Genomic DNA, 24,705 nt, shown 5'->3' with positions numbered 1-24,705 from the left:
TGACCTATTTACGATCTAAATCTGTTTGTCAAATCCAAACTGCTTAAAGCGTTTACAGGTTGGATTGAATTACCATCCTTAAGTATGGGTGGAGATGTTGAACTCCAATTCTCATGGTGATGATCAAATAGGCCTCATAAGATCATGCAGCATGCCATCCCATGTATTGAGTGTTATAGGTCCATGCAATTATAGTCGTTTTACCATGCACTAGAAATTATCTCTCGATTTCTTTCTACCTTGTATTAATTAAAGGGGACCGAAATTCTGAATTGCTCTTTATTATACGCACTTAAAATCTTAAGCATTGAAGACCGAGTGAGATGTCATTTTATTGATGGATGGGAATAGGGGTATTTGATGCTAGCATAAAAATATCTCTTCTTACATCTAGAAAATCACATCATCTCTCGTGGAATTTGATGATGTTTTTAATATGTTATCGTTGTTGCCCCTTCTTCCTGTCCGGATCTTACAAACATAAGAATTTTTTTCATCCATGCCTTATCATTAAGCCCCCTTCGTGTGTTGATCACTTCCACCATTATCTTTGTTTATGGTCCCTATGTTTCTTGCTACCTCTCATGTTGTCTTGCTAATTGGCTCTCCTCTCTCTCTCTCTCTCTCCCTCCCTCCTTGGTCTCCTCCACCATGCATTTGTATCAACCAGAACCTCACCTAAAAAAGCTAGCCGGAAGGTATTATTCGAGTTACTTGTCTAATCAAAAATACTACGATCGACCCGTGGTCAGCTCCAATGGATTCGTGCTACAATGTCTCCTAGTGTATATAGGTTATGGGCCAAATCCACTCTAATACCAATTTGTAACAACGCAGAACCTTATCTAAAATGGCTAGCCGGAAGGTATTATTTGGGTTCCTTGATTATGTATAAGTATCCAATATCGACTAAGCGAATAACCGATGTAGAACTAAACACACGCCCGCACGGTCCTCACAACATTGCTTCCATGATGCCTCTTTTTTTTTTAACCTTAGCTCTCATCATTATAGTTGTCTAATCTATCTTTCAGTATCCTCCTTGTCCGACTCTATGCGTAGAAAAGATGTAAGTTTCATGAAATACAACTTTCGAGTGATGGCTCAAAAAAAACATTAATTTGCCTACATTCAAGTGAATGACATGCATCTAAAGTTGATAATAAACAACAGAATAAAAAAGCAACTTAAATACTACACTTTCCTTTATGTTTTAAATTTTTATTACATCATATCAATCAAGAAGTATAATTGCATGTGTAGAAAGAGCCAAATGGAGCTATATTTTTTTTATGTTTATTACAAAATACAAAAAAAAAATGTCATACATTTATCCTTTTATTTGAGGCTACTAGTAAATCAAAAATTCATACTAGGTTAAAAAAAAAATATGAAAAATTATATCTTACAAACATAATGCAAACAAACGAAGACAATCCACTAAGACACCGACATTACAAGGGGAATGTGAATGTCTGCTTGTCAGTTGCTTCTTTGTCTGTTCTATTTAAGAGTGACTCCAAAAATAGTTATTTCAGAATTAAAATATATATTTTTTAAAATATATTTTTTAATTAAAATTAAGAGATAAATAAGAGAAGTGCTTCGGGTCAAAGCAAAATATATTTGGTAAGCTGCATATATTCAGTGACTGGATACAGTGATATGTGATTATTCCCCACGCAATGCAACCAAACCGAATATTTTTCACCTGTTTCGACCGAACCGGTGACGGTTCACTGAGTCGGTCCGCTCCGACCATCCGATTCTAAATTTAATGCTAATAAATGGCCTTGCGTCGTCCAGCTCTCTCTGCAGACACCGAGCTCCGAAGTCGCCATTATTAGGCCTCCGAGCTCCCGAAGCACCGCGTTTTCTTCGATCTCCGCGTGGAAACCGTAGTGCTCGCTGGATCAAAACCGTAAGGCATCTCAACAACCATGAGGATTCTCATCTTTTCGAACCTGTTTTGTTGAAATCTAGGGTTCCGTTTCGTTCCAAGTTGTCAAATCCATGGTTGTCCAGGGGTTTTTCTTGTATGATATCTAACCCAGCGTTTAGGAAGAGGGGAAGCCATGGATAATTCTATGATGAATAGTGGCCTTCTCTCTGGATCATCCGCCGGGATTCTGGACCTCGACCCCTCCGTCCACCACCGCCGCCAACCCCACCACCCCCTTCCTCACCTCCAACCAATGCCCACCGCTGGCATCGATCCCGGCCACCCGATGCCCCTCTTCGACCCTACTCCCTCCCTCGATCCCCCGCCTCGCGGGAAGGGCATCTACCCCTCCGCCAACAGCGAGAATGACGACCAACTCCCCGCTGCCGCCGCCTCGGCCGAGGGGAACGGCCACGGCCAGCAGTCACTGGCCTCTGCCGGCGCCGGCCAGGGCAAAAAGGGCTCGCCTTGGCAGCGTATGAAGTGGACCGACGAGGTGGTCCGGCTGTTGATCCGGATCGTGGCCTTCGTCGGGGATGACTGCGCTTATGAGGCTGTAGACGGGACGGCAGGTGCTGCGAAGAGGAAGCACGGGGCCGCCTTCCAGAAGAAAGGAAAATGGAAGATGGTATCACTCCTGATGCAAGAGAATGGCGCCTATGTTTCGCCCCAGCAGTGCGAGGATAAGTTCAATGACATGAACAAAAGATATAAGAGGTTGCACGATATCCTTGGTCCTGGGGCCTCCTGCAATGTCGTCCATGATCCTGCAAGCTTGGAGTCCATGCCCATTTCCCAAAAAGCAAAGAATGATGTCAAAAAGATCTTAAGCTCGAAACATCTTTTTTACCAGGAGATGTGCGCGTACCACACTGGCCAGAGAATACCCAATTGTCCTGATATCAATTTGCAGAGCTCTTTGCTATCACATGCCGCACCATCGAAGGATGGCAATCAGTGTGTTGATGGGGAGGAGGAGGAGGAGGATGAGGAGGAGGAGGAGGAGGATGACGACGACAGTGGTGGGAACGAAGAAGAAGGGAGCGAAGAGGTCGGAAGGGGGCGCTTTGAGGGGTTCCTTGCTGAGATAGATGCAGTCCTTCAAGACCCGACAAGGCCGCCGTTGGAGCGGCGAGAGTGGTTAAAGATGCGGGCATTGCAGCTCGAGGAGGAGAGATTGGACATCGAGACCGAAGCTCTCGCGATAGAGAGGCAGAGGTTCAAGTGGCAGCGGTTCAGCAGCAAGAAGGATAGGGAGATCGAGAGGTCAAGGTTGGAGAATGAAAGACTGATGCTTGAGAATGAACAGTTGATGATTCAGGTGAGGAAGGAGGAGTTGGAGCTGGATTTCAGGAGATCAGGAGACCCATTAGAGTCTGCTGGTTTTCGGATGGAGGAAGAGCGAGGACGAGAGCAGATGGAGCCCGGAAGGGTCCACTAAGATTTTGTCTGTGTGACCAACCATTGGAGCTTCTAAAGCGTTGGTTGTCACCTTTGTTGTTCAGGTTTCTTCTGTACAGCTGGGGAGGTATTATTAAGTAGGCCATACTTGATCTGTCTTTCTTCGAATTCACCAGTAAATTGGTTCAATTTCTTTCGATATTAAGTTAACTCGAGATGATCATATTTTATGATATGTTAAACAAGGAAGCTTGTGTTCTCTGTGTTTGCATAAGGCTCATGGTGTTTGCATGGACATGGACGGGAGAATCATATTTGGCATGTGTCATACTTGGCAGGAGGAAGACAAATGAAGTACTGGGACACATAGGAAAAAAACAACTAAATTATATACGTGTAAATTTTCTAAATATTTTATAGTGGAAAAGTGAAAAGATGCTGCATGCTACAGTGTTTCAATAAACATGTTTGTCATATAATTTCAAAACTTAGTCCAATGTTTCAAGAACCATGACATTGTGCATTATTATTTGAATACCTCCACACTGATCTCTAAAAACGGTAATGGTGGCATACACTTATTGTTGGAGGAATCCTACTCTACACCAACTTGTAAAGTTGCAAGCGAAGAAATTGTTCACACCCAAGTGTTTTAATGTGGATCCAGTTTGCTGATACATTTCCGGCAAGGAGTCTTCGAGCTGGATATGAGAGTCTAAATTACACAGGCTGAGTTATTGCTTTGGCTCACATTATGCAGTATGACTATATTGTTTTTATGCAGCCTTGGGACAATGATTTTTTCATGTACTTTTCAATATTTAAAGAATGTTTGAAAATGCTAACTTGCTATTTTCTGGATGAGGGAATATATCTTTATCCATCCAGTATGTTCCATTTGTGTCTGCGGCAAGACTACAACCTTTCTGATATCTGTCTTTTAGTGTATTTGTGTGACCCAAGCAAGGTATGTCACCTTTTGCTTCCAATTATTACCACTTACCAGTGGCATGCTATTGGTATGCTACAAATTTGTTTCTTTCTGTTCATGTTTACCAGATGGGATAAATGAAAGTTCATAGGTTGATTTTTGTCAGCCTGTATATGTTTTCCATAATAGTTACAGAAACTAATTTTATTGGCTCTTTTCCTTCTTTTGGAGATCATGCTGCACAAGCAAAATATTAGATGGTCGCTGACTCTCATAATAGAGTATTAGATGTTGAAGTTGCAAAAGATATGATGGGAATGTGAGCTGAATCATCAAACTGGATACAAACTTTATGGTTTTTTCTGATCTATAAAATAACTTAGCTATATATTGTGAGCTTAAGCAAATTTTTCTGGGGATGAGTACTAAAACAAGGCCTTATGGAATGTTGGAGGAAAGAAACCTTGAAATGGGGAAGAATTGTATATTCCAGAAAAAAGCATGGATGTGTTGGTCTCTGGTGTTAACATTTATGATCTTAGCTCAAGGGATCTTGCGGTCTTAGATAACCAACATGGGTGGTAAAGATCAAAGAACTAACTGCCATTTTAGCATCAATAAAAACCTGTGAATGTTTTCTAATTTTGTTGATAGGAAACTTAGAAGTGCAAGTAGGTTGGCATGGACTCGATTGTATACGGAAATGCACATAGGAGTATGTCTGTTGGGTAATTGTTTCATAAACTGAAGGATGGTCCCAAATCAGATCTTAAATTCAGAAAAATCGTAGGCTTGGAATGCCCTTAAGTTTTCGTTGTTTTAAGTTGTAGGGATGCAGCAAATTCTAACCATGCATGATAAAATGCTTTTGCTGGGTGGGGAGGAGAGAGGTGGCGAGTTAGGTATCATACAGTCGTGATGGTTTTGGCTGGTCTGAAAGAAAATGGGAAACTTAAAGCAAAGTTTCAGCATAGTCTGGTTTGAGATTCAGGTTTTTCGTCAAAAATGTTGGGGGAAACTTAAAGAAAAAGACTTGAAACAAAAAAAAAGAAAAAAGAAAAAGTTATGACACACCATACTGGAGTATATTGCGTTATATAATATTTTTCTCTATTTAGTTTTGATAATTTTACGCCGAAAGCAGTATATATTAAGATGCGTGAAAAATCATGGTAATTGTCGACACAAAGGTTCCATATGGCTGCAGGTTTGGGTTCATATCATGGCATTGTCCTTCCTGCAGACCTAGTCTGGAAACCAGATTAGCAATTCCTTTCTTCTTCTTTTTCTTTTTTTTTTTTGCGCTATCCTTGTTGAGTTGAGAGGATGAGTAGAGAGAAAATTTAGCATCTCTGGATAAAAATGTTGCTGGATGCTCTTACAAATGATTAGTTTTGGATCCCTCGCTATGCTAGGTAAAGGATTCTGTGCACTTTCATATCATCAGTGAAACCAACCTTAAGTTCCAATTACCGAGCAGACTTGTAGATAGATCTTTGCGATACATTTTTTTTTTAACCTTTTGTTTTGTCCATTGAGCTCTCCAAATTGCACCATGAATAGGAAAGCAATCAAACTATTGAACCTAGTTGCTGCACAAGATCGAAACCTTTGAGTAGATTGTTATCATGGGGCAGATCCTATGTACTACTACTTGGGCATCAATATTGATTGAAATGCATGAGGTGCTGGAGAGAAGTGGAGATTTTTAACCGATTTGAATGTCTCAGTCTGGTCTATAAAGACCCTGCTCTTTTTACCAATGTCTGATTCCGATTCTTGGGGATCTTTGGCCATTGGCAATTGATAGAAAGCTTAAATTGATGTGGGGTTCCAACAAGTCATGCAATTTTATCCAAAGCTTGGAACAGAAGGGTGTTCAATAATTAGACTGAAACTTTGGATGAGGTCTGGTATTCTTTTAGATGTTCTTATTCTCCTTGTCCCAAGGGGCCTTACTTATTTTGGGAGACATTTTCCTGAAGAGTTATTATTTGAATGCTTTTATATCATTCTCTTACCTACTCATCAACTTGTTGAGGGTTAAGGAGTGATCCATATGTTTCCTCCTTTTCTTCTGTTTCATTTATTATATTTTTTGGCTGCTTCTGGTAGAGCGATTGATACTTCTTTCAAGTATAGAAGATAATTAGTTTATCATATTGAGAAGCACAAAAGTAGTTATATGGTGCCCACATTTCTACTCTTGCAAGTAATTAAATACATGTAAGAATATAAACGAGAACTAATTGGAAAGAAAGCGTGGTTATCTATATGCATTCATGATCAATTTATTTTATTCATATCCCTTCTGCAGGCTTATTTTCCATAAAATAATATATTTTCATGAGTGGATCACCTTTGTAATTATTCAAGTGAAAAGCAAATTTAACACTCCTATTATTTATTGTAGCTGCAAATAGATAGTGAATGTTTGGCAAGCTTTGTCAGTTCTGCTGCATAAATTGATATATAAACTTCTGAGTTCATGCATATTAGGGTATGTGCACACGCCTAGGTCCATTCATCAAGGTAGCCGCTGATCTGTGCCCTTTTTTTGTTTATGTCAAATATATAAAAGTTGTTAAACTTTCACAACAGTAGCTGCAGTTTTCCATTATCTATAAGATTTGATCTGTGCTGCTGCCATTGCTACTTAAGTATAATTAGGTTTTCTATGTCAGCATCCATTGGTACACCATTTTATCATAACCAGCAACAAGAAATGTCTTTAAAAAAATTTAATGAGTTTGCTTGGTGTACCTAACATGTCTAACAGATGCATCTCAGTGAGGTACCCGATGGTCATATATACTTAGTCGAAACAAACTGGAATTTTCGGCCCTGAAACAGGCAATTGTTTGTTTCCTTCCATTTTGCAAGAGACACATCTTCACTGCTGAACCTATGGTGGGAAAGCAGTAAAATATCAAGCCCCGAAACCTGGCAAGCAGCTGGAGATCAGCTATTCTCAAAGGGGAACTTCTACTACTCTATAGGCCATTCGCATAAGTTTCTTCTTCTTCAGGCCTTCTGTGAACCTACTGCTGTAGTTTTTTCTGGTTTCCATTAAGACATTCCTTGATTTCCAACTTCTGGTTCAAGTGAACAGCTTGAGCAGAGGCTAGTTGAATTTCTTGCTGTTAGTTCAGTGTCAATTGTCGATTGAAGGACTAAAAGAGAGGATGTTTGTATTTAATTTATGTGATAGGCATTCTTTTCTGTACAAAGTATGCTGACACCTACTGATGTTCACAATGACGGGATGGTCTTGAGGAATAGTTCGCAGGAGAAAACATTCAGAACTTGGGAAAGAACGCAGAAGTCACCTAAAGAACAGAAGTAACACATTTGATAAAAAATAAGAAAGAAACTGATGAACATAACGATTTAAGATTACTGATTTGTTTACCAAGATGAGCACTGGAGATGCAAGATGATTAATCAAAATCTAAAATTGCCAGCACTAGCAACAGTACATGTTACTATGTTCTTTATGACGGGTTCTTGAAGAAGTTGTGAATAGACCGGTTGCTCTGTTCTTTATGTCCGGTTTTGTGAATCAATTGTAAAATTTGTGAATGTTTTGTGAATAGATTGTAAAATTTGCGAATGTTAAAAACACACATCGGCAAAGTCACATCGTTTACTGTATCAATATATTTGAGACATTGCTTATAGATGACAGTATCAATTATATCACATGTCTGATTGATAAAAATGCTGGTCCCAAAATATTTATACCATACGTGAAGAAAGTTCTGAGTGATTTTCAGCAAATAACAAATAAGACACAAGCATAGGCCATTAGCTACCACCGACAGCAATAAAAATGAAATTAAATTTCTTCCATCTTATTTAAGCAAAGCAGAAAGAGAAGTACCTCGGCCGGTAAATTGCGAGGTTCCTTCTTAAAGATGTAGTGATCCTCAAATCTCAAATCCTTTGCGCCCACAAATATGGTTCTATTAATCTTTTTCCTCCTTGGCTTGGTTGTCATCCACAAAGATGGTTCTATTAATCTTCTTAAATTGACATTGTAGTTATAGAGCTACCTTCCACACCTGTGAGTTGGTTGACTTTTGACTTGAAATGTAACCTGCCTTTGAATTAGGGATATATGGTCCTCTAACCACACACTTTGTGCATATTATTTTCACCCTCCATTTATCATTGTTCTTGTAAGTGAAGTCAAAGTTCTCTTGGATCAAAAAAGTTCTTGAGTGCCTATCTGAACACCTTACGACTCTCTCAAACATCATCCCAACTTTCAGCTCAATAAGTTAATTAAAGTCCATAGCTGCATTAAACTCGGGATACCTTTTCTTTCCTGATCCTTCTCCACTAAAATCTGATGAGCCATCAATTCTTCTAAGCTCATTGCTGTTCTCCGAATTTGGTTCCTTACGTACAAGCCCCATCAATTCTTCTAAGGGATGTCACACCTCCTTTCCCTTGATATTGAACAATCGCTGATTCAAAAGAACTATGAAAGATAGAAACTCACAAAATTGTTAGATCCGTTATATACATGTCACAGAAGAATTGCAATTATAATGCCCCACTTCTTTAGTGACATCCTTGTTTAATGTAACCCTAGACATCTCCATCCACCTCCTAATATCCTCCTCTATCACTGGTGTAACTGTGTGTTGCTCAAACAAATCATATTCCTCATCACCTTCCTTTGAATCACTTAGAGCCACACTACAATTACTGTAACTTCATTGTTAGAATAATTATCACTCGCTGCTCCTTTCATCAGCTTTCACAGGTCTTTTCCCCTTCAGGTTCTCTATGTCCACCTCTCTAGCAGATTCAGAAGTAGAAAAGGACCGAGCATCTATCCCCTGAGCTTCACTCACACTTGGACTTGTGAAGCTTGGACACCTTCATTTGCACCTATCTCATGATCCCTCAAACCAGTCCCTTGAGCTTCATTTGCAGTGTCTTCTTACTGCTTTTGCACACCCCCCTCTGCTCCTATCCCTTGGAACACTAGTAGCTGTTCACTGATTTTTTTTTTTTTACATGGAGGTTGGATCCTGTCCCCTGAGCACTCACTGTAGTCTCAATTAAAATGCAATCCACACTAACTGCATCTTGTCCCTCATCCTTTATAGCTCTCCTAAGTGATATCACCATCCAAATCAATAATGGTATCTAGCTATGAGGATGATGGAAGCAGTAGTGGATCCTGGCTCGAAATTGGCTCCTCTACCTATGCTCCATATAGACTCTCACAGTAGGCTATCCCCTACAAATATGAAGCATATCTTGACATCCTGGTCTCATTGCAATAGTTTCAGCTCTTCAAAACCCTGCCTTGGAACTAGATAATGAAATTTGGCAGAATTTCTATATCCCAGAACATTTGTCATCCTCTCGATCTCAAGTAGACTCATTTCATCAGTCACAATTATCATAGTAGTTCACAAAACCCCCACTCTAGCGAATTTCTAGCAGCATCTATGGTGAACATCTAAAGTGAACAACCATTCTCCATCCCTATAGTATTGTCAAACAATTTAAATATTGGCACCACTTCTTAGACAATTTTTTTTTCTAACAACACACGTTGCAACAATTAATATGTGATAGAGCAGCAATTAGGTTTTAGCTTAAATTAGTAAATTATCACTACAACAATCCATAATTAACATGAACAAATGTCGCAATTATCCCCAACATAATCCCAAAGCACGCAACATTCCCAAACGTGAACAAAAAAGAGAACATTATAAACCATAAACCACTAGAAACACACCTCCAGCATAAAGAAAAGCCACGAGAGAATAAAAACAAAACTTTACTGAAAAAAAACACCACACACCAAATCTCCGAATCTTACGTTCACAAACATCACACATGCTTCAACAAACGATCAGTGGCCGCATCGTTAAAATTGAAACAAGCACATACGCCACATTGAAACGGAGAACAAATATCCAAGAAAGGGAGAAGATGTACCATTTGATGAAATGCTTTCATATCCAGGCATGCATTTCCTTGAGCTCGCTCGAGGTTACGATCAAAGGATTAGGGTTCGACTTGAGGTCTCCGGGTTCCTCCGAGCTGGAATGCAAAGGATTAGGGCTCGACTTGGGGCAGGGATGATGGGGGAAAAAGGGATAGAGCGATCGATTTTAATTCGAATTAGGTTTGCCCGATCCAATCCATTAAAATCCCTTTCAATACTAGTAGCAGTTAGGGATAATTTGGTCATTTTACCACAGTTGCCGTCGCGTCATATGGCAGATGGATCCAATTGTTACGGAAGAGGACCTAGGGCGGCTGGTTTGAGACTTCCAAATATAACCCGGGCAAAGCGCAAGGGGGGTTTAATTTTCCCTTATATATTGAGATATGTGTTTTTTGGGCTGGAGGAAGGTCAACCGTTCGAGATAAAAGCCCTAGGATACTCCTCAGGCGGTGGGAGGCTCTGCCCTTTCTCTCTTTCTCCGCATTTCTCTCGTCGCCGTCTCCTCCTCTCCGTATAAACGGGAGGCGCCGAGAGAGCTCGTAGAGAACGAAGGGAAGAGAGAGAGGGAGGGAGCCCTCGTCTGTCCCGCTTCCGAAGGGTAAGCAATCGCGGTCTCCTCTCTTCCTCTCTCTCCGTTTTAGTTTCTTTTCGGTCGATTTGTATCCCTGGATGTCTCGATCTCCGGTGGTTCTATTCGGTTGAATGGTAATAGTTTTTTTTTTCTAGATCTGTTTCGCCGATTTCTTCTTGGTCCTGCTCCAGATACGAAGCAGGTTCGATTGATTTCAAGATCTTGTCGTGGATTTAGATTTTTTTATCACTTTTTTTGACCCTAGATCTGGAGTGATAGTTAGTTTCCAGTTTTCTGTAGGATCGTTTCAGATCGATGCCCGCGATTTAAGTCATTTGCATGTATGTTTTAATTTTCGATCTCATTTTTCTCCTTTATTTAAAGAGCATGCATATGTTCCGGATCTTCGGTTCTTACATCAGATCTCGTGGATCTTTGATCCGTTATTTCTTTTCCCGTACCATTGCCAATGTATCCATGACGATGCTTTTCGTGCTTATTGGTTGCTCAAGATACATATATTTGTGTTTCGGTTGTTCTCCTCCATCTAGGGAAGGAATTTTGTTTCCTAAATTCTTTTTTGTCAATTGTTTTCTGATCTTAGCTTTGCTTGGTCTGCTCCTATTTTTTCAGCTATATAGTTAGCACTAGACGGATCTTTCAATAGTCTGAGTGGTCATATCTGTCATATCTGGTCGTACTTCAAGTATTGTTTTTTAATATTTGATCGATGTTTGCCTGCAATTAGTAATGTTCGTCCATTTTCCTGAAATGACAAATGAAAATGGCGAAGTGTGGTTACTTTGTTGTCGTACACCTTTTTACCACCTTTCTTCTGAAGATGGTGGTTTTGACCAACTCATCTGCTGTCTTGATTTAGGATATTCAATTTCAGATAATAATTGTTTTTTTTTTTGTGTGTTGGGGGGGGGGGGGGCGTATTGTTGATTTTTGAGGACACAACTATCGTATTTGATCGCATGAGGGGCAGCGGCGGACTGCGTATAGTTGTGCTGTGCGTATAGTTTCTAAATATTTGTCTCCATATGGATAGGTCAACTTCAGTCGAAGTGAGAAGTGCCTTCTTCCTGGGCATTCCTATGAGCATAAGAGAAAGGTGCCTAGGTTTTCATGATAAACTTTATGCGTCGTTGTTGGCATATCTAGGAATCATATATAGGATTTTAGGGTAAATTTTGCTTTGCTCATCATTGCAAATTTTTAATCTGCATAAAGGGATATGGTCTGCTTTCCTGGGGAATCCAACCATACAGGGAACTCTTCACATTTGCCTGCTAGAAATTTCCAGGCTAGGTATTTCGCTTTAGTTTATAGGAAAACAGTTTAGCCAATTTGTATTATTATGGAGGATATTGTCATTCTGAGCACAAGGGGTTGATTGTGTGATGGTTTGTTAAAATCCTACTAACGTTTGGGTAGCATTGCTTTAAGTCATTTTTTGCTTTGTGTCATGCTTACCTATCATTGCATGTACAGGTATCAGCTGTATTAGCCTTATTGCCTAACCATTTCTGAAATCAATTCGAGAGTGTAAACTTTGTTTAATGTCTCTACCAATCATCGTGCAGTTTTATGTGAAAAGATGATTTAATCTGTTTGCTTGGAGAATAGGGGAAGAGAAAAGGGGAAGATGCATAACTTAAGTAGATATGACTATATGACAGTTTAAAAGCAGTCATTCGTCTTTGCTTCTGGTTAAATAAGAGTGGACTTTGAAGAATGTCATCTTTTGTTGTAACTACATATGTGGGAACCAAAAAAGTCAGGTTGTTTGACATTCATCAGTTGCATTGACAGGATTTGCTACCTATTTGCTATGTTGGATTTTCAATGATATTTACTTGGTGCTATTTCATAAAATAATATATTTAATGGCACAACTTTAGGTGCTTTACTGATAAATCAGTAATATGCACAGTAAGAATCCATATGAAAGGAGGCCGTAGACATATGCTTGTCTAGCATATTATTCAGCCTTTTTTTCCTTTCTTTTAATCATGGATATGTTGGATTCTGCAAATTGCCCTTTGTTGTTGCATAAAATTTTCAATTTTATTTTTTTAATAATATTAAAGAGGAAAGACATAGGAACCTCTGCACGATACTAAGAAATTGCTAAATGTTATTAGTTTTCTTTGATCAATATTTAGTTTTAATTTTTTTTTAAATAAATGTATCTTCTAAATTGACAATACAAGACTTGTGTTAATTTTGTACTTATCTTAATTATGGATGTTGCATGTAGGTTTTTCTTTATGCAAGCCATGGCTGATCAAATTAACCACCCAACTGTAGTCCAAAAGGTTGCTGGGCAGTTTCATCTCAGGTCCAGCTTTGCACAGGATATGCAGGTGCGCAGTTACAACTTGAGTAGGCCTTCTCCGTATGAGAGGCACTTTACAGCTGCAAGCTATGTCAGCAGTGGGCTGCAAACTCCATTAATGCCTGCATGCAAAGCTACGTATGATCTCTCCATGGTGTCATCTGTGTCACCTGTCTTTGCCCATGCACCTTCAGAAAAAGGTTTTGCAAGCTTTGCAATCGATTTCCTTATGGGTGGAGTCTCAGCTGCAGTTTCCAAAACTGCTGCTGCACCTATTGAGCGTGTGAAACTTCTCATCCAGAACCAGGATGAGATGATCAAGACAGGTCGTCTTTCTGAGCCCTACAAGGGTATCATGGACTGTTTCCGACGAACTATTAAGGATGAAGGTGTTTCCTCCTTGTGGAGAGGGAATACTGCAAATGTGATCCGTTACTTCCCAACTCAGGTGAGTTTTGGTACCTACTTCTAAATCAATTATACTTACTGTAGCAACTTTAACTAATTTATTTAATGTTGAAAGATGGGAAATTGTTGGAATTGACTGCCTCTGTTTTACTTATGAAGTTTAGTCAGTAAATTGTTGGAATTGAAGGCCTCTGTTTTACTTATGAAGCTCTTAAATTGTTTTCCTTGAGGTATAACATCAAGGTCAAAATGTTTCCTTTGCTTTCATTCTCAATGTACTCGTACTTGTGCACCATCCTCAGATCAGATGTATCTGGATTGTCAGTAGTCTTATTCTGTAGAAATTATGGCATACGACCTATTTCTTTGATTTTGCATTAAAAAATTGACTTTATATTTACCAAATGGTTTTTTTCCTTCAACTGTGCTAATTTCCTTTATCTATTGTTACCTGCAGGCGTTAAACTTTGCTTTCAAGGATTACTTCAAGAGGATGTTCAATTTCAAGAAAGATAAAGATGGATACTGGAAATGGTTTGGTGGCAACCTTGCTTCTGGTGGTGCAGCTGGTGCTTCTTCTCTGCTCTTTGTCTACTCACTGGACTATGCCCGTACCCGTCTGGCAAATGATGCAAAAGCAGCTAAAAAGGGTGGTGAAAGACAATTCAATGGCCTCATTGATGTATACAGGAAGACAATGAAGTCTGATGGCATTGCTGGCCTCTACCGTGGATTCAATATCTCCTGTGTTGGAATTATAGTATATCGGGGTCTGTACTTCGGAATGTATGACTCCTTGAAGCCGGTTGTTCTTACTGGAAAAATGCAGGTACGCCATTTTATAATATAAATCGTCATTTAGAATCTTGAATGACAGTACATTCTATGATCATCAGCAAGCGGCTGATATAAAACTCTTGTCTATGTTTTCATGCTCAAATTGTGTGTGGTATTATTTTTCTTGACTGAGGATCTGTATATGGCTAGACTTCATGAGTGTTCTTCTTAGTATTGATCAGTTACTATTTTGTTGGTTTACTCAGCACTGCTGAAGTTTCAAAATGGATTGCTGGTTGTGAGATGATCAACTAATGCTTATTTTCTTTTGGATAATTATAGGATAGTTTCTTTGCTAGCTTTGCCCTGGGTTGGCTGATTACGAATGGTGCTGGACTTGCTTCCTACCCCATCGATACTGTTCGGAGAAGAATGATGATGACCTCTGGAGAAGCAGTGAAATACAAGAGCTCCATGGATGCTTTCTCCCAGATCCTGAAGAATGAGGGGCCAAAATCCCTTTTCAAGGGTGCGGGTGCCAACATTCTCCGTGCAGTTGCTGGGGCTGGTGTGCTTGCCGGCTATGACAAGCTGCAGCTGATTGTCTTCGGGAAGAAGTATGGTTCTGGTGGTGCTTAAGTAGGAGATACTTTTTCCTTTAGAGTGTGATGAAAACAAAACCAATGTTTCTTTTTGAGAGTTTTTGTGTCTTTCATTCGGTGAAGTTTTATCTGCCATCTTAATAATTTTTCTGCAGTGGGAGATTCTCCCTCAATTTTTGGAGTGATATTCTCCGAAACCTTAATTATGATTATTGTAGTAGGTGGGTGTGCCCACTGAAAGTGGAGCGTCAGATGTCTTCAACTTTGTAGTCTTATGATAGTACCTCAAATTTAAAATGACATCAATGCAGATGCCAATGCTCTGATGCTGCTATTCCATTTTGTCGTGAAACTTAAAATTTACTATCTGATATTCTTTGTTCTCGGCCACATTTGAAAGGATTGAATTTATCAAGTGTTTCCCTATTATGCCTTTTTGGAAGCAACAATAATTTCCCACTTGCAATTGTGTGGTAGCTGTTAAATCTCAGTTTTTAATATGAAAACTGCAAGCATAATGCATTCAACTTTGCGAGAGCTGATTGCTCAGCAAGTATATGTTTTGTTCGCGCCACATTTGAAGAGGTTGATTTATCAAGTCCTTTTCTATTGTGTCTATTAGGAACGAACAAGAATTTCTTCTGAATTGTGTGGCACTGTAAATCTTCAGTTTTTGATATGAAACCTGCAAGCATGATGCATCCAACTTTTTTAGGGCTAATTGCTTAAACTTTTAAAGGTTTGATACTCCCCTCCTATTAGGATGTGGCGATGCTGCTGATGTTATTGGTTTATTTGATTATACTACAGCTTAATATAGCTAGTGAAAAAAGGGTTAGGGCTGATGCATTTTGTCTCTAATAGTGTTTTGTTTTTTGGGTATCATGTTGTAATTGGTTTATTTAGGTATGTAGATCCTACTCCTCTCTATGGCGAACATATTCCATGGAGCGGGATTCCATTCTCATTTTGAATGAGCTTATCCAAAGTAAGCTGTGATCGTTCAGCATGCTTGGATAATCACAATGCAAATCGATGCTGTTCTTGATGTCCTAGAAGTTTCACCACTTCAGGTGGACTTCTGCAGTCTCTCTAGCTAATAAATTGTACTTCAACGCTAGGTGTTGAAGAAGAAAAATTTCTCAGAAATGTAACGAAGCTGGGATCATCTCTAACTCTGCTGCTTCTGTAATGCTGCAACAGTAACTGATTAACAATCAAACGTATAAAAACTTTAGTAAATCTACAACAGGGTTGGGATTATTTATAAGCATAAGTTTCCATTATCAACACATAACATTCATTTATTTATGCACAATGCTGTCTCTCCGCATCTGCGGTGTTTGATGTCTATCGACAGATACCGTCTGTATGCTTCTATAATGCTGGATAGGCAGGCATGCAGAGATACACATCTAGCACTGCTGTTTAATGTCTATCGATATATACCGTCCTATATGCTTCTATAATGCTGGATAGGCAGGCATGGAAAGATGCACATCTAGCACTTCTTCTAACCACCTAGATATGAAAAAGGCAGAACCCACTATATCAACTATCTTGAAGTTGTGTGGAGTCTACGAATTCTCTATTATCTCGGGCTGTTCTTTTTTTTCTTAATAGTTAGCATATGACATGGTTGTCACCTGCGACCTCTTTTTTATTTTTTATTTTTTGTAGTACAATCGGGCTTCACACGACACGTGTAAGTGTAGCCAATAAAATCAGAAAAAAAAAAAGTCTTTTTGATGGCTAGCTACCATATATACTAGTAGTATGTCCCCCGTGAGCTGGAAGTTGAGCGACTAGTGACATCGGAAGAGAGAATTTGCGAGTTGGAGTTCAATCGGTCCTTTGACCCAAGAATCTCCACATATGGGAAGCCATTATTTTAGATGAAATATTTAGAAATTAGTGTACAAAGGCTCCTTGGCTGTCAGAAGAACCAGTTTGGTAGAAAGGGTATTTTTGCCGCAATGTTATAGAGTATTAAGAAGGCTAATCGGTCTATAGGCCTTGTGAATTGATGGATTATTCTTTTCAGTAATTAATGTAATGTACATGGCTTTCCAGTCCCTTGGCGTACTGCTGGTTTTGAAGTAATCTTTGATGACAAGCCAAAAAGTTTCTAAAAAACAGGGGCAGGAATCCATCCAGTCCAAATGATTTCTTAGATGCCATACCTTCTACAGCATTCTCAATCTCCTTATCTATTACTGCAGCAATGAAAGTAAGCTCAAATGGGCCATTACGCAAATTACAATTCAATTTTTCCTTTAGATTTTGGACAAACGAATCTCCAATCCATCCATCCTCCTGAATTAAAGTGCCCCACAGTAATTCAATCTTGGATACTCTATCCCGCCTTCTTCCAAAACAGTAGAACGATGAAAAAAGTAGTATTTGCATCACCATTCTCAAGCCACTGAATCCTAGGCTTTTGTCACCAAAAAACTTCATGCTGCCTCAGATTATGATTATACTCCTTCACTAGATTTAGTGATCTGAAATGATCGCTACTGTTCAATCCAGAGCCTGAAGTGTGTTGGTTCCCCAGTGGTTGGGTGCTCTTGGAGGCTATCTTTCTTTTGATGTTCTGTTTTACTGGTTGGTTTGGACATAAGTGCTCTTGCTTTTGGTGGTCCTTTTCTGTCCTCTCTGCCTCTCTCTCTCCCTTTCCTTTTCTCCTCCTCCTCTGTTCCCATTTCATGTATCAATGAAATCTGAGATGATTTTATCCTTAGAGAAACCCAACGGGAAACTTTTGTTTAAACTTTTAATATTGATCTCTTATACTTCTGAAGGCCTACAATCCTTACTTCGAGTTTTTCCAACCTAGCGTGCATTCAGCACAGCAAACACAAGATTTTACACCCCGTTTCTCAACGATTACAAGAACTTCTGGATAAAATTCTAAGTTACCATATATGAAGGTACAAACAAGTGATAGGAGTGCACCAAATGGGCAAACACCCAGCACTGCAAAGCTACATCATTTCCAGATTGGCATCCTGTGATGCTACTGGAAATCAATAGTCCCTAGGGACTGAATGTTCTCCCCAGTGGTGGAGTGAGCCTTGGGGACATCATTCAGGACGGTGCTGCCCTCCTGCCACACATGGCTGAACTTGGATCCTCCACCCACCAGCCCCAGAGTTGCAAAGATGATCATCTCCTTGTTAACGTACTCGGTCGACAGGTCGGACACCGGGAAGCTCGGTGCCCCTGGAGCCATTGATGGAGCATAGCTATCAAGCTGCGTTGGATAGGCCACCATGCTCCCATTGGAATGGAAAAACGCAACAATGGCCTGCGAGCCGACCATCTTTGTGCCGGCTGGGTTCAGGCCCCATGCAACCCATCCTGTGGAGGTTTGCGGGGCCTTGAAGGCAATGCTGATGGTGTCAGTAGGGGCAGTGTGGTTGTAGTAGAGGGAGGCTCCCAAGTGTGGGAGTTCAGTGCAGGAGCTGAAAACTTTGTTGCTGGAAAAGGTGTAGCTTGAACAACTTTGGGCAGCAGAAGAGAGGCAGGGGGAAATTAGCATGGAGAGGGCTAAGATTGCCTTGAAGGAAGCGGCCATTTGGGCTTGATGGACGGTGAGAAGGGGAGGGGGGGGGTCCAGGTTTTTATTAGGAGGGTCTGTCAGGGGAGTTGGGGTTGTTTTGAAAGAATTGGCAGGCATGATTCCAATTATATGGAAGAAAAATACTGCTCTTTGCTCTCTACTTCTTATGAGATTTTCATTCAGAGTAATGAAATTATTCTATTTATGTTCTTCTAGATGTTAGATTTCTTCTTCTCGATTTGTTGAGCTACCCAGTTTGAATTGGAACGGTAACGTCATCATGAAGTTGGGAGTTGGTCTGCTTGTGTAGGAAAAGAGCACCAGGTTGAGCCAACTGACAATGGAAGGGAAAGGGCTCAGCTATTCAACTCGGTAGAAAGAAACTTTTCTCCAAAAGTTGCAGTCGCTTTGATGAACAGGGTATAGGAATCAAGAAAGGGGTGGGAAAGAATTATAAGGTAATGGACTAGAAAAGTAGAGTGAATGCTTTGGTAGAAAGTGGAATAAGAATACTCTAATATACGCTTGATGTGGATCAGTCTTGGCATTAGGATTTGAACTCATGTTTGACTCATCCCATGGATGGTTCAGCTTTCAATTCCAAAGAAATTTCAACCAGCCCAATTCCAAGTGTTTGTTGGAGCTCACACCCAAGTCCCAACTTACATGGCAAGAACTTTTATATGGACATATCGGTTTCGAATCAGTTCAGGCATGGGGGGAATCGAGTGCACATGACCCACTTGCATGCTACTTTCTCTAATATGGTCCCATGCATCTAATTAGGGTCACTATTGAAGTGGTGATATTTTGAGTCTTTGCAAGGCATAGATACTATGTTCTCGTGATCTTGAAAAATAGGAATCATAATCAGAGTCCCCTAAGGATAGAAAGTTGATAATGAAAGATTTTTGTTCTTTGGAGGTCAGTTGTCTAATTCCTTTTCTCCTTGGACCAATCAGTATAATGGCTAGTTGTCGTGGCTCTATTCAGCTCTAATTTGATTAATTTGAAATTTTCAAGTTCTCAAAGTTATCACTAGTTTAACTTAGGATTTTTTTTTTTGGTATATACCCTCCTAAATATTGAAATTTGCATAAATATTCTTCCAAAATTAATATTTACATGTATACCTTCTCTTTTTTTTTTACATATATAGCCATGCCATCTAACGATGTTACGAAGTTAGTAGTTTAAAATTGAAATGACGAAAATACTCTTAATAGATAAACATGCAAAAAGATATGTTTACAAAAGTATGCATGTAAATAGTAATTTTGGAGGGTATTCATGTAAATTTATATATTTAGGAGGGTATACATGCAAAAAAATTCTTAGCTTTGAAACCTTGATTATTATAGTCTATTGTATGCCTTTAAAATATTTTAATCCTTTTCTAATGCATACCATCGTATATGCATCTATAACAATAAATATTATAAGCTATGTTTCGATGGAATAAGATATAGTGGTTGTTACAAATGAAGAAGAATAAAGTAGAATAATCCTATAATTAGTGAACGAACTTTTATAACTCTTTTTGTTATCTAATTATCGAATCAAGCTTTTTCTTAAGCAATATTTTTACGAAAAATATTAAGAAACAGACACTGGGCAAATCTAAGTGTTATAATAGGTTGAAATAGAAAAAAAAATAAAATAAAAAGTTTTTGTATGTAAACCCTCCTAAATATATGAAATTACATTAATATCTTTGCAAAGTGTTATTTGCATATATACCCTTATAAATATTTCTTTTGCATATCTACCCATTAAGGGTATTTCAGTTATTTTTAATTTTAAACCACTAATTTCTTGACGATGTTAGATAGTGTGGGCACATATGTAAGAAAAAAATGAAGGGTATACACGCAAAAAAAATATTTTATAAGAGTATACATGCAAATATCAATTTTGGTAAGGTATTCGTACAAATTTTAATACTTAGGAGGATATGTGCGCAAAAAAACCTTTATCTTATTAGCATTATGCAACATTCTTTAATCCTTTTGACATTGGAGGTTTGCCCGAAGGGAAGCATGAAAAGAAGTATGGTCTCTCTCGAAATCATAGCTTTCTTCAATAGAGACTCTTGGCTTGCCATAAGTTTTCTTTATATTATATATATATATATATGAGCTCAAACTTGGGCTGGAGACCAAGCGTCCCAACAAACTAAGCTAGGGCTAGCAAAACCAGGACTTTGCTAATCAGGATCCAAATGAAGGCTGAAGCCATTCGAATCGAATAATCCCCATCCTCTTGCCCAACTTTTTTTTTTTTGTTTTTTCAAAGTTGCCCTCTGATCTTTTTCTTTGAGATTTTTTTTTGAGAAAGAAACAAACAGCTCTTTGAGATCAAGATCTTTGTTTGCAAGATGAATTCCAGTAATTGGACGGACACTGAATCTCTACAAAATTTCCTTTTTCCTGACATGGGCAGTGGATCAAACTAACTGCATTGCACCCTAAGATCTTACCATACCTTTTTTTCATGCCATAAAATCCTACTTTTTTCTGGTGGGTCCTCCCAGCCAATGCTCGCTAGATCCAATAGATTTAACAGGACCCCACATGCACGAGTAAAGCATATAGGATTGCGTCATCCTAATCCCAACCCTTTCGTGCCAATCTTTAAACAGCCCCCCCACCACCTCCATTACGCCATTTATCGAACCTCACGCAGGAAAAGGTAGTGAGGACTAAGGAGGCCTCCTCAACCTCAGCCTTCACCTCGCTCTCTCCCTCCATTCCCTCCAGCGTTTGGCCACCATGAGCCGATTTCTGTCAGCCGCAAACCGAAGCCTGCTTGGGCGGAGGAGGAGCGCCCGCGTCGCGGATGAGAGCTCTCTCGAGGGAGCCGAGCATGGCCACGACGAGGACCACCGCCGTGGGGGTTGGCTTGGCATTTCAACAGTTCTAGCAATGGCGCGGATGCCTCTCGAGCTTGTGTTGTGCATCATGGGTCAGACCGAGGATGGGGGCGAGCTTATCATCACAGCCTCTGACATGGATGAACTCGTGGTACGTGATGGCATGCGCTACGCGATTTATGTCTAGGATCTTGCCCTAACATGATCCATGTCTTCGTGAAAATTATTGAAAGCAAGATCACAATACCAGGTTGTACGTTCTTCAGATATTATCTTTGGTGGATGGAAGTACATTTCTGAATTAATGTTGTGAGGCTTGGTTTGGCTTCCTTGGAGTTTTTTGCTCTCCCTTTTCTCAAGGAAGAGTAAGTCATGAAGTTCTTCTCAGTTTTCAGAGTGTTTCTTTAAATCTATGAGTTTTTCTCCTCGTAGAAGATGGATGTACGAGGAAAACCTCAAAGCTCCCAATCTTTTCATCTAGAGCACCTATAGAATCCATAGACGCCTTTCTCCGGAGATTTTACATAGGTACTCTAAATGGATTCTTCATTTGGTTGGGGATGATCAGATGATTCCTGAAAACCTTTTATCTGCAAAAATTAATGATTGTGGAAAAAAATAAATCTTATCTTAGTCAGTGAAAAAATGACTCTGGTATTAGAGAAAGATTACTATGTTTGGTAGGAAGATCTCTTAAATGGATTTATTGCCAAATTTTTAATAATACCTATGAAAAAATAATTTAAATAATAATATTTTCTTTTCGATCTATTTATTGGTCATCTATAGCCCACTTATACCAACACAATTAATATTGGCTATTTCGAGTATTAAAATATATTTATACAAGTTAATAAATATTTTTTAATTAATTATATATATATTACAAAATATTTTTTATTATAAATAAATTTTAGTATATTTTGAGATATATATATATATATATATAACTGCGGAAAGAATAAAGGAGAATGGTGGCAACCAATAACGCAGAGTAAGTTGAGAAGATACGATTGCGACCTTCATTCTGGATACAAAATTCCTTCGTAGAGTTGGCATTGCTTTTGGTATTTGAACTCATGTAATAGCCACAAAAAGAAAGTATAAAAGCCAAAAAGCAAAAGGAGATAAAAGGATGAAAATGAAGTTCTTTGCTTAATGCCGCAAGTGTTTAAACAAAAAGAACCAGAGCTTAAAGCATCATGAGGTTTGTGAAAATACTGGCATATATTCTACTGGCAGTTAATCAACAATCAAAACCATCCAAGGTAAGCTTTAAAGGTTTCTTGGCTATCTAGGTTCCCTTAGAGAAAGGAAGATAGGTGGAGGATGGCATTGTGGTGGATTAGGAATGAGAAGAATGTGAGAGGAGTGAGTGATTTAGTCTATCTTTTTTTTTGAGTAAATTACAAAAATTTTCTTGTGGTTTAAGTTTAATTTGTAAAACCTACACTTACACCCAGTTCAATTAACGAATCCGTTTACCTCATGTGAAAAATCAAAATTGCCCTAGAATGATGAATAAATTACCAAAACTCTTGAGATTATGGGTAAACTATACTTAATAGTTTGAAAAACCTACACTCATCCCTCTGAGGTTGATTTTTATCCAACACTTTAATCCATAACTTAACAAAAATCTTAGCCAAATAGTTAACTTAAATGGAACCTAAATAACATCCATCCAAGGAGGAGAACAACCATGAGGCATCATGGTCTGGCGCTCGATCTTAATGAATTATCAGAAAATAACCATGTACCAAAAAAAAAAGCAATCTAGATCTCTTAGGCAAGTAGATATCTCTAAACTTTTCTGCTGCAGAAAACTAGCATCAAGAGTTTTATCGCTTGAGTCAGCATATTCATGGTCTAAGCCAGACCACAGAACTGCAACTAATGCACTCTTCAAAAAGAAGAGTTCTCATACATATATTGATTTGGATCCTTTTGATGATAGGTTGCTAGAACTATCATAGTTCCATATGTAGACATAGAAATTTTTATCCACAACCACGATATTACAAGTTGAACTTATAATCAACAAATAATATATAAGCATCTCCAATCTCTATGACGTGGTGGACGAAAAAGCAAAAACAAAACCTTATCAAGAAGGACACTTATTGCTAGATGCTGGTTAGGAATGATGCTCATCGCCAGATGCCGGTTGAGAAAGAAACTTGTTGTTGGTCGTTTGTCAGGAAGAGACGCTCATGGCGGGTGGCAAAGGCAGAAAGAAACCCCAACTGCTCAATCTCAAAGAAAAAAAAAGACTTCGAAGACAGAAGATTTCGAAGAGATCCGGAAGTCAAAAAAGTGAGAGGAGCCTTATTTTCTTATAGAGATAATTTTGATTTTTTAAGTGTAATAAACGTAAACCTCGAAGAGGTTTTTGTAAGATCATTTTGGTCGTTTAAAAAAAAAAAAAAATGGACATGGCATTTAGGTCTCATTAAAAGTTAACGGTTTGACTAATATTCTGTTAAGTTATGAGTTAAAGTATTGGATAAAAATAAACGTCTAAATGATAAGTGCAGGCTTTTCATACTATTAAGTTAAATATAATTTATTTATAAGTGTAGAGATGTTTATGTAATTTATTCTTTTTTGTGTAATTTTTTTTTGGTCTGACCTAACCCAGCTTGTAACCCCAGGATCCGACTTAAGCCCGATCCCTCACCCAACTTCAGCCGATTTCAGCACGCTCCCCTCCTCTCATCCAAGCACTGAAACCCTAAACCCCTCACCCTCCCGATGGATCTCCACGGCCCCCACCATGGCGACCATAGACGAGACCAGTGGCCCCCTCCGGTCTCTCAAAACAGCCGTGGCTATTGCTTCCATGGCGAGTTAGCACACACGACCTCATCATCGCTGCATCAACAACGGCAACTTCGGTAGTTGCTAGGCCTTCAACTTTGCCGCCCAGCTCCGATCATAGTAGCATTTCGCCACCAGCTCGACGACTTCAACAGCCTCCAATCCTTCCTTTGCTCCCACGACCTCATCAATACTGATTATATCAACTAAGTCTCCATCGTCAACAATGCCGCCATCACCATCGTCGAGGGCCGCAAAGAAGAGAGCCGGCGTTGGAGAGGAGGAAGCAACTGTCCCGACAAGGATTTTGTTTGGGAAGGGGACAGTGGGTGAAATATTTAGGGTCAAGATATGAGTGTGGTAGGCTTCTTAGGTTCAGGCCGAGTAGGATCATGTTTTTTTTTTGGTCAAAGTGTAGGATCATGTTCGGTCCTTTGACAAGCCTAATTATCCATGAACAACAATGCCACAATTTTAAATTGGACCGTC

General features: G+C 39.2%; 3 protein-coding genes across 3 annotated transcripts; 2 read left to right on the top strand and 1 right to left on the bottom strand.

Moving 5' to 3' along the window:
• The first annotated feature begins 1,658 nt into the window (after positions 1–1,658).
• LOC103702316 lies at positions 1,659–7,647 on the top strand. The gene has a single exon (XM_008784684.4). It carries the CDS (start codon positions 2,076–2,078, stop codon positions 3,381–3,383), a length of 1,308 nt encoding a protein of 435 aa, XP_008782906.2. The 5' UTR covers positions 1,659–2,075; the 3' UTR covers positions 3,384–7,647.
• Positions 7,648–10,635: 2,988 nt separating this feature from the next.
• On the top strand, positions 10,636–15,301 carry LOC103702317 (ADP,ATP carrier protein 1, mitochondrial-like). Its single transcript, XM_008784685.3, has 4 exons — positions 10,636–10,855; positions 13,095–13,620; positions 14,038–14,409; positions 14,700–15,301. The coding sequence occupies exons 2-4, from the start codon at positions 13,105–13,107 to the stop codon at positions 14,994–14,996; spliced, it is 1,185 nt and encodes a 394-aa protein (XP_008782907.2). The 5' UTR covers positions 10,636–10,855; positions 13,095–13,104; the 3' UTR covers positions 14,997–15,301.
• A 2,536-nt stretch (positions 15,302–17,837) lies between these two features.
• LOC103702430 (cytochrome b561 and DOMON domain-containing protein At5g47530-like) lies at positions 17,838–18,568 on the bottom strand. The gene has a single exon (XM_008784869.3). It carries the CDS (start codon positions 18,537–18,539, stop codon positions 17,979–17,981), a length of 561 nt encoding a protein of 186 aa, XP_008783091.1. The 5' UTR covers positions 18,540–18,568; the 3' UTR covers positions 17,838–17,978.
• Positions 18,569–24,705: the final 6,137 nt, after the last annotated feature.

Source organism: Phoenix dactylifera, chromosome 7 (genome assembly GCF_009389715.1).
Source record: "Phoenix dactylifera cultivar Barhee BC4 chromosome 7, palm_55x_up_171113_PBpolish2nd_filt_p, whole genome shotgun sequence".
Taxonomy (NCBI): Eukaryota; Viridiplantae; Streptophyta; class Magnoliopsida; order Arecales; family Arecaceae; genus Phoenix; species Phoenix dactylifera.
The sequence above is the reverse complement of the archived record's forward strand: the minus strand, read 5'-3'. Positions and strand labels throughout refer to the sequence as shown.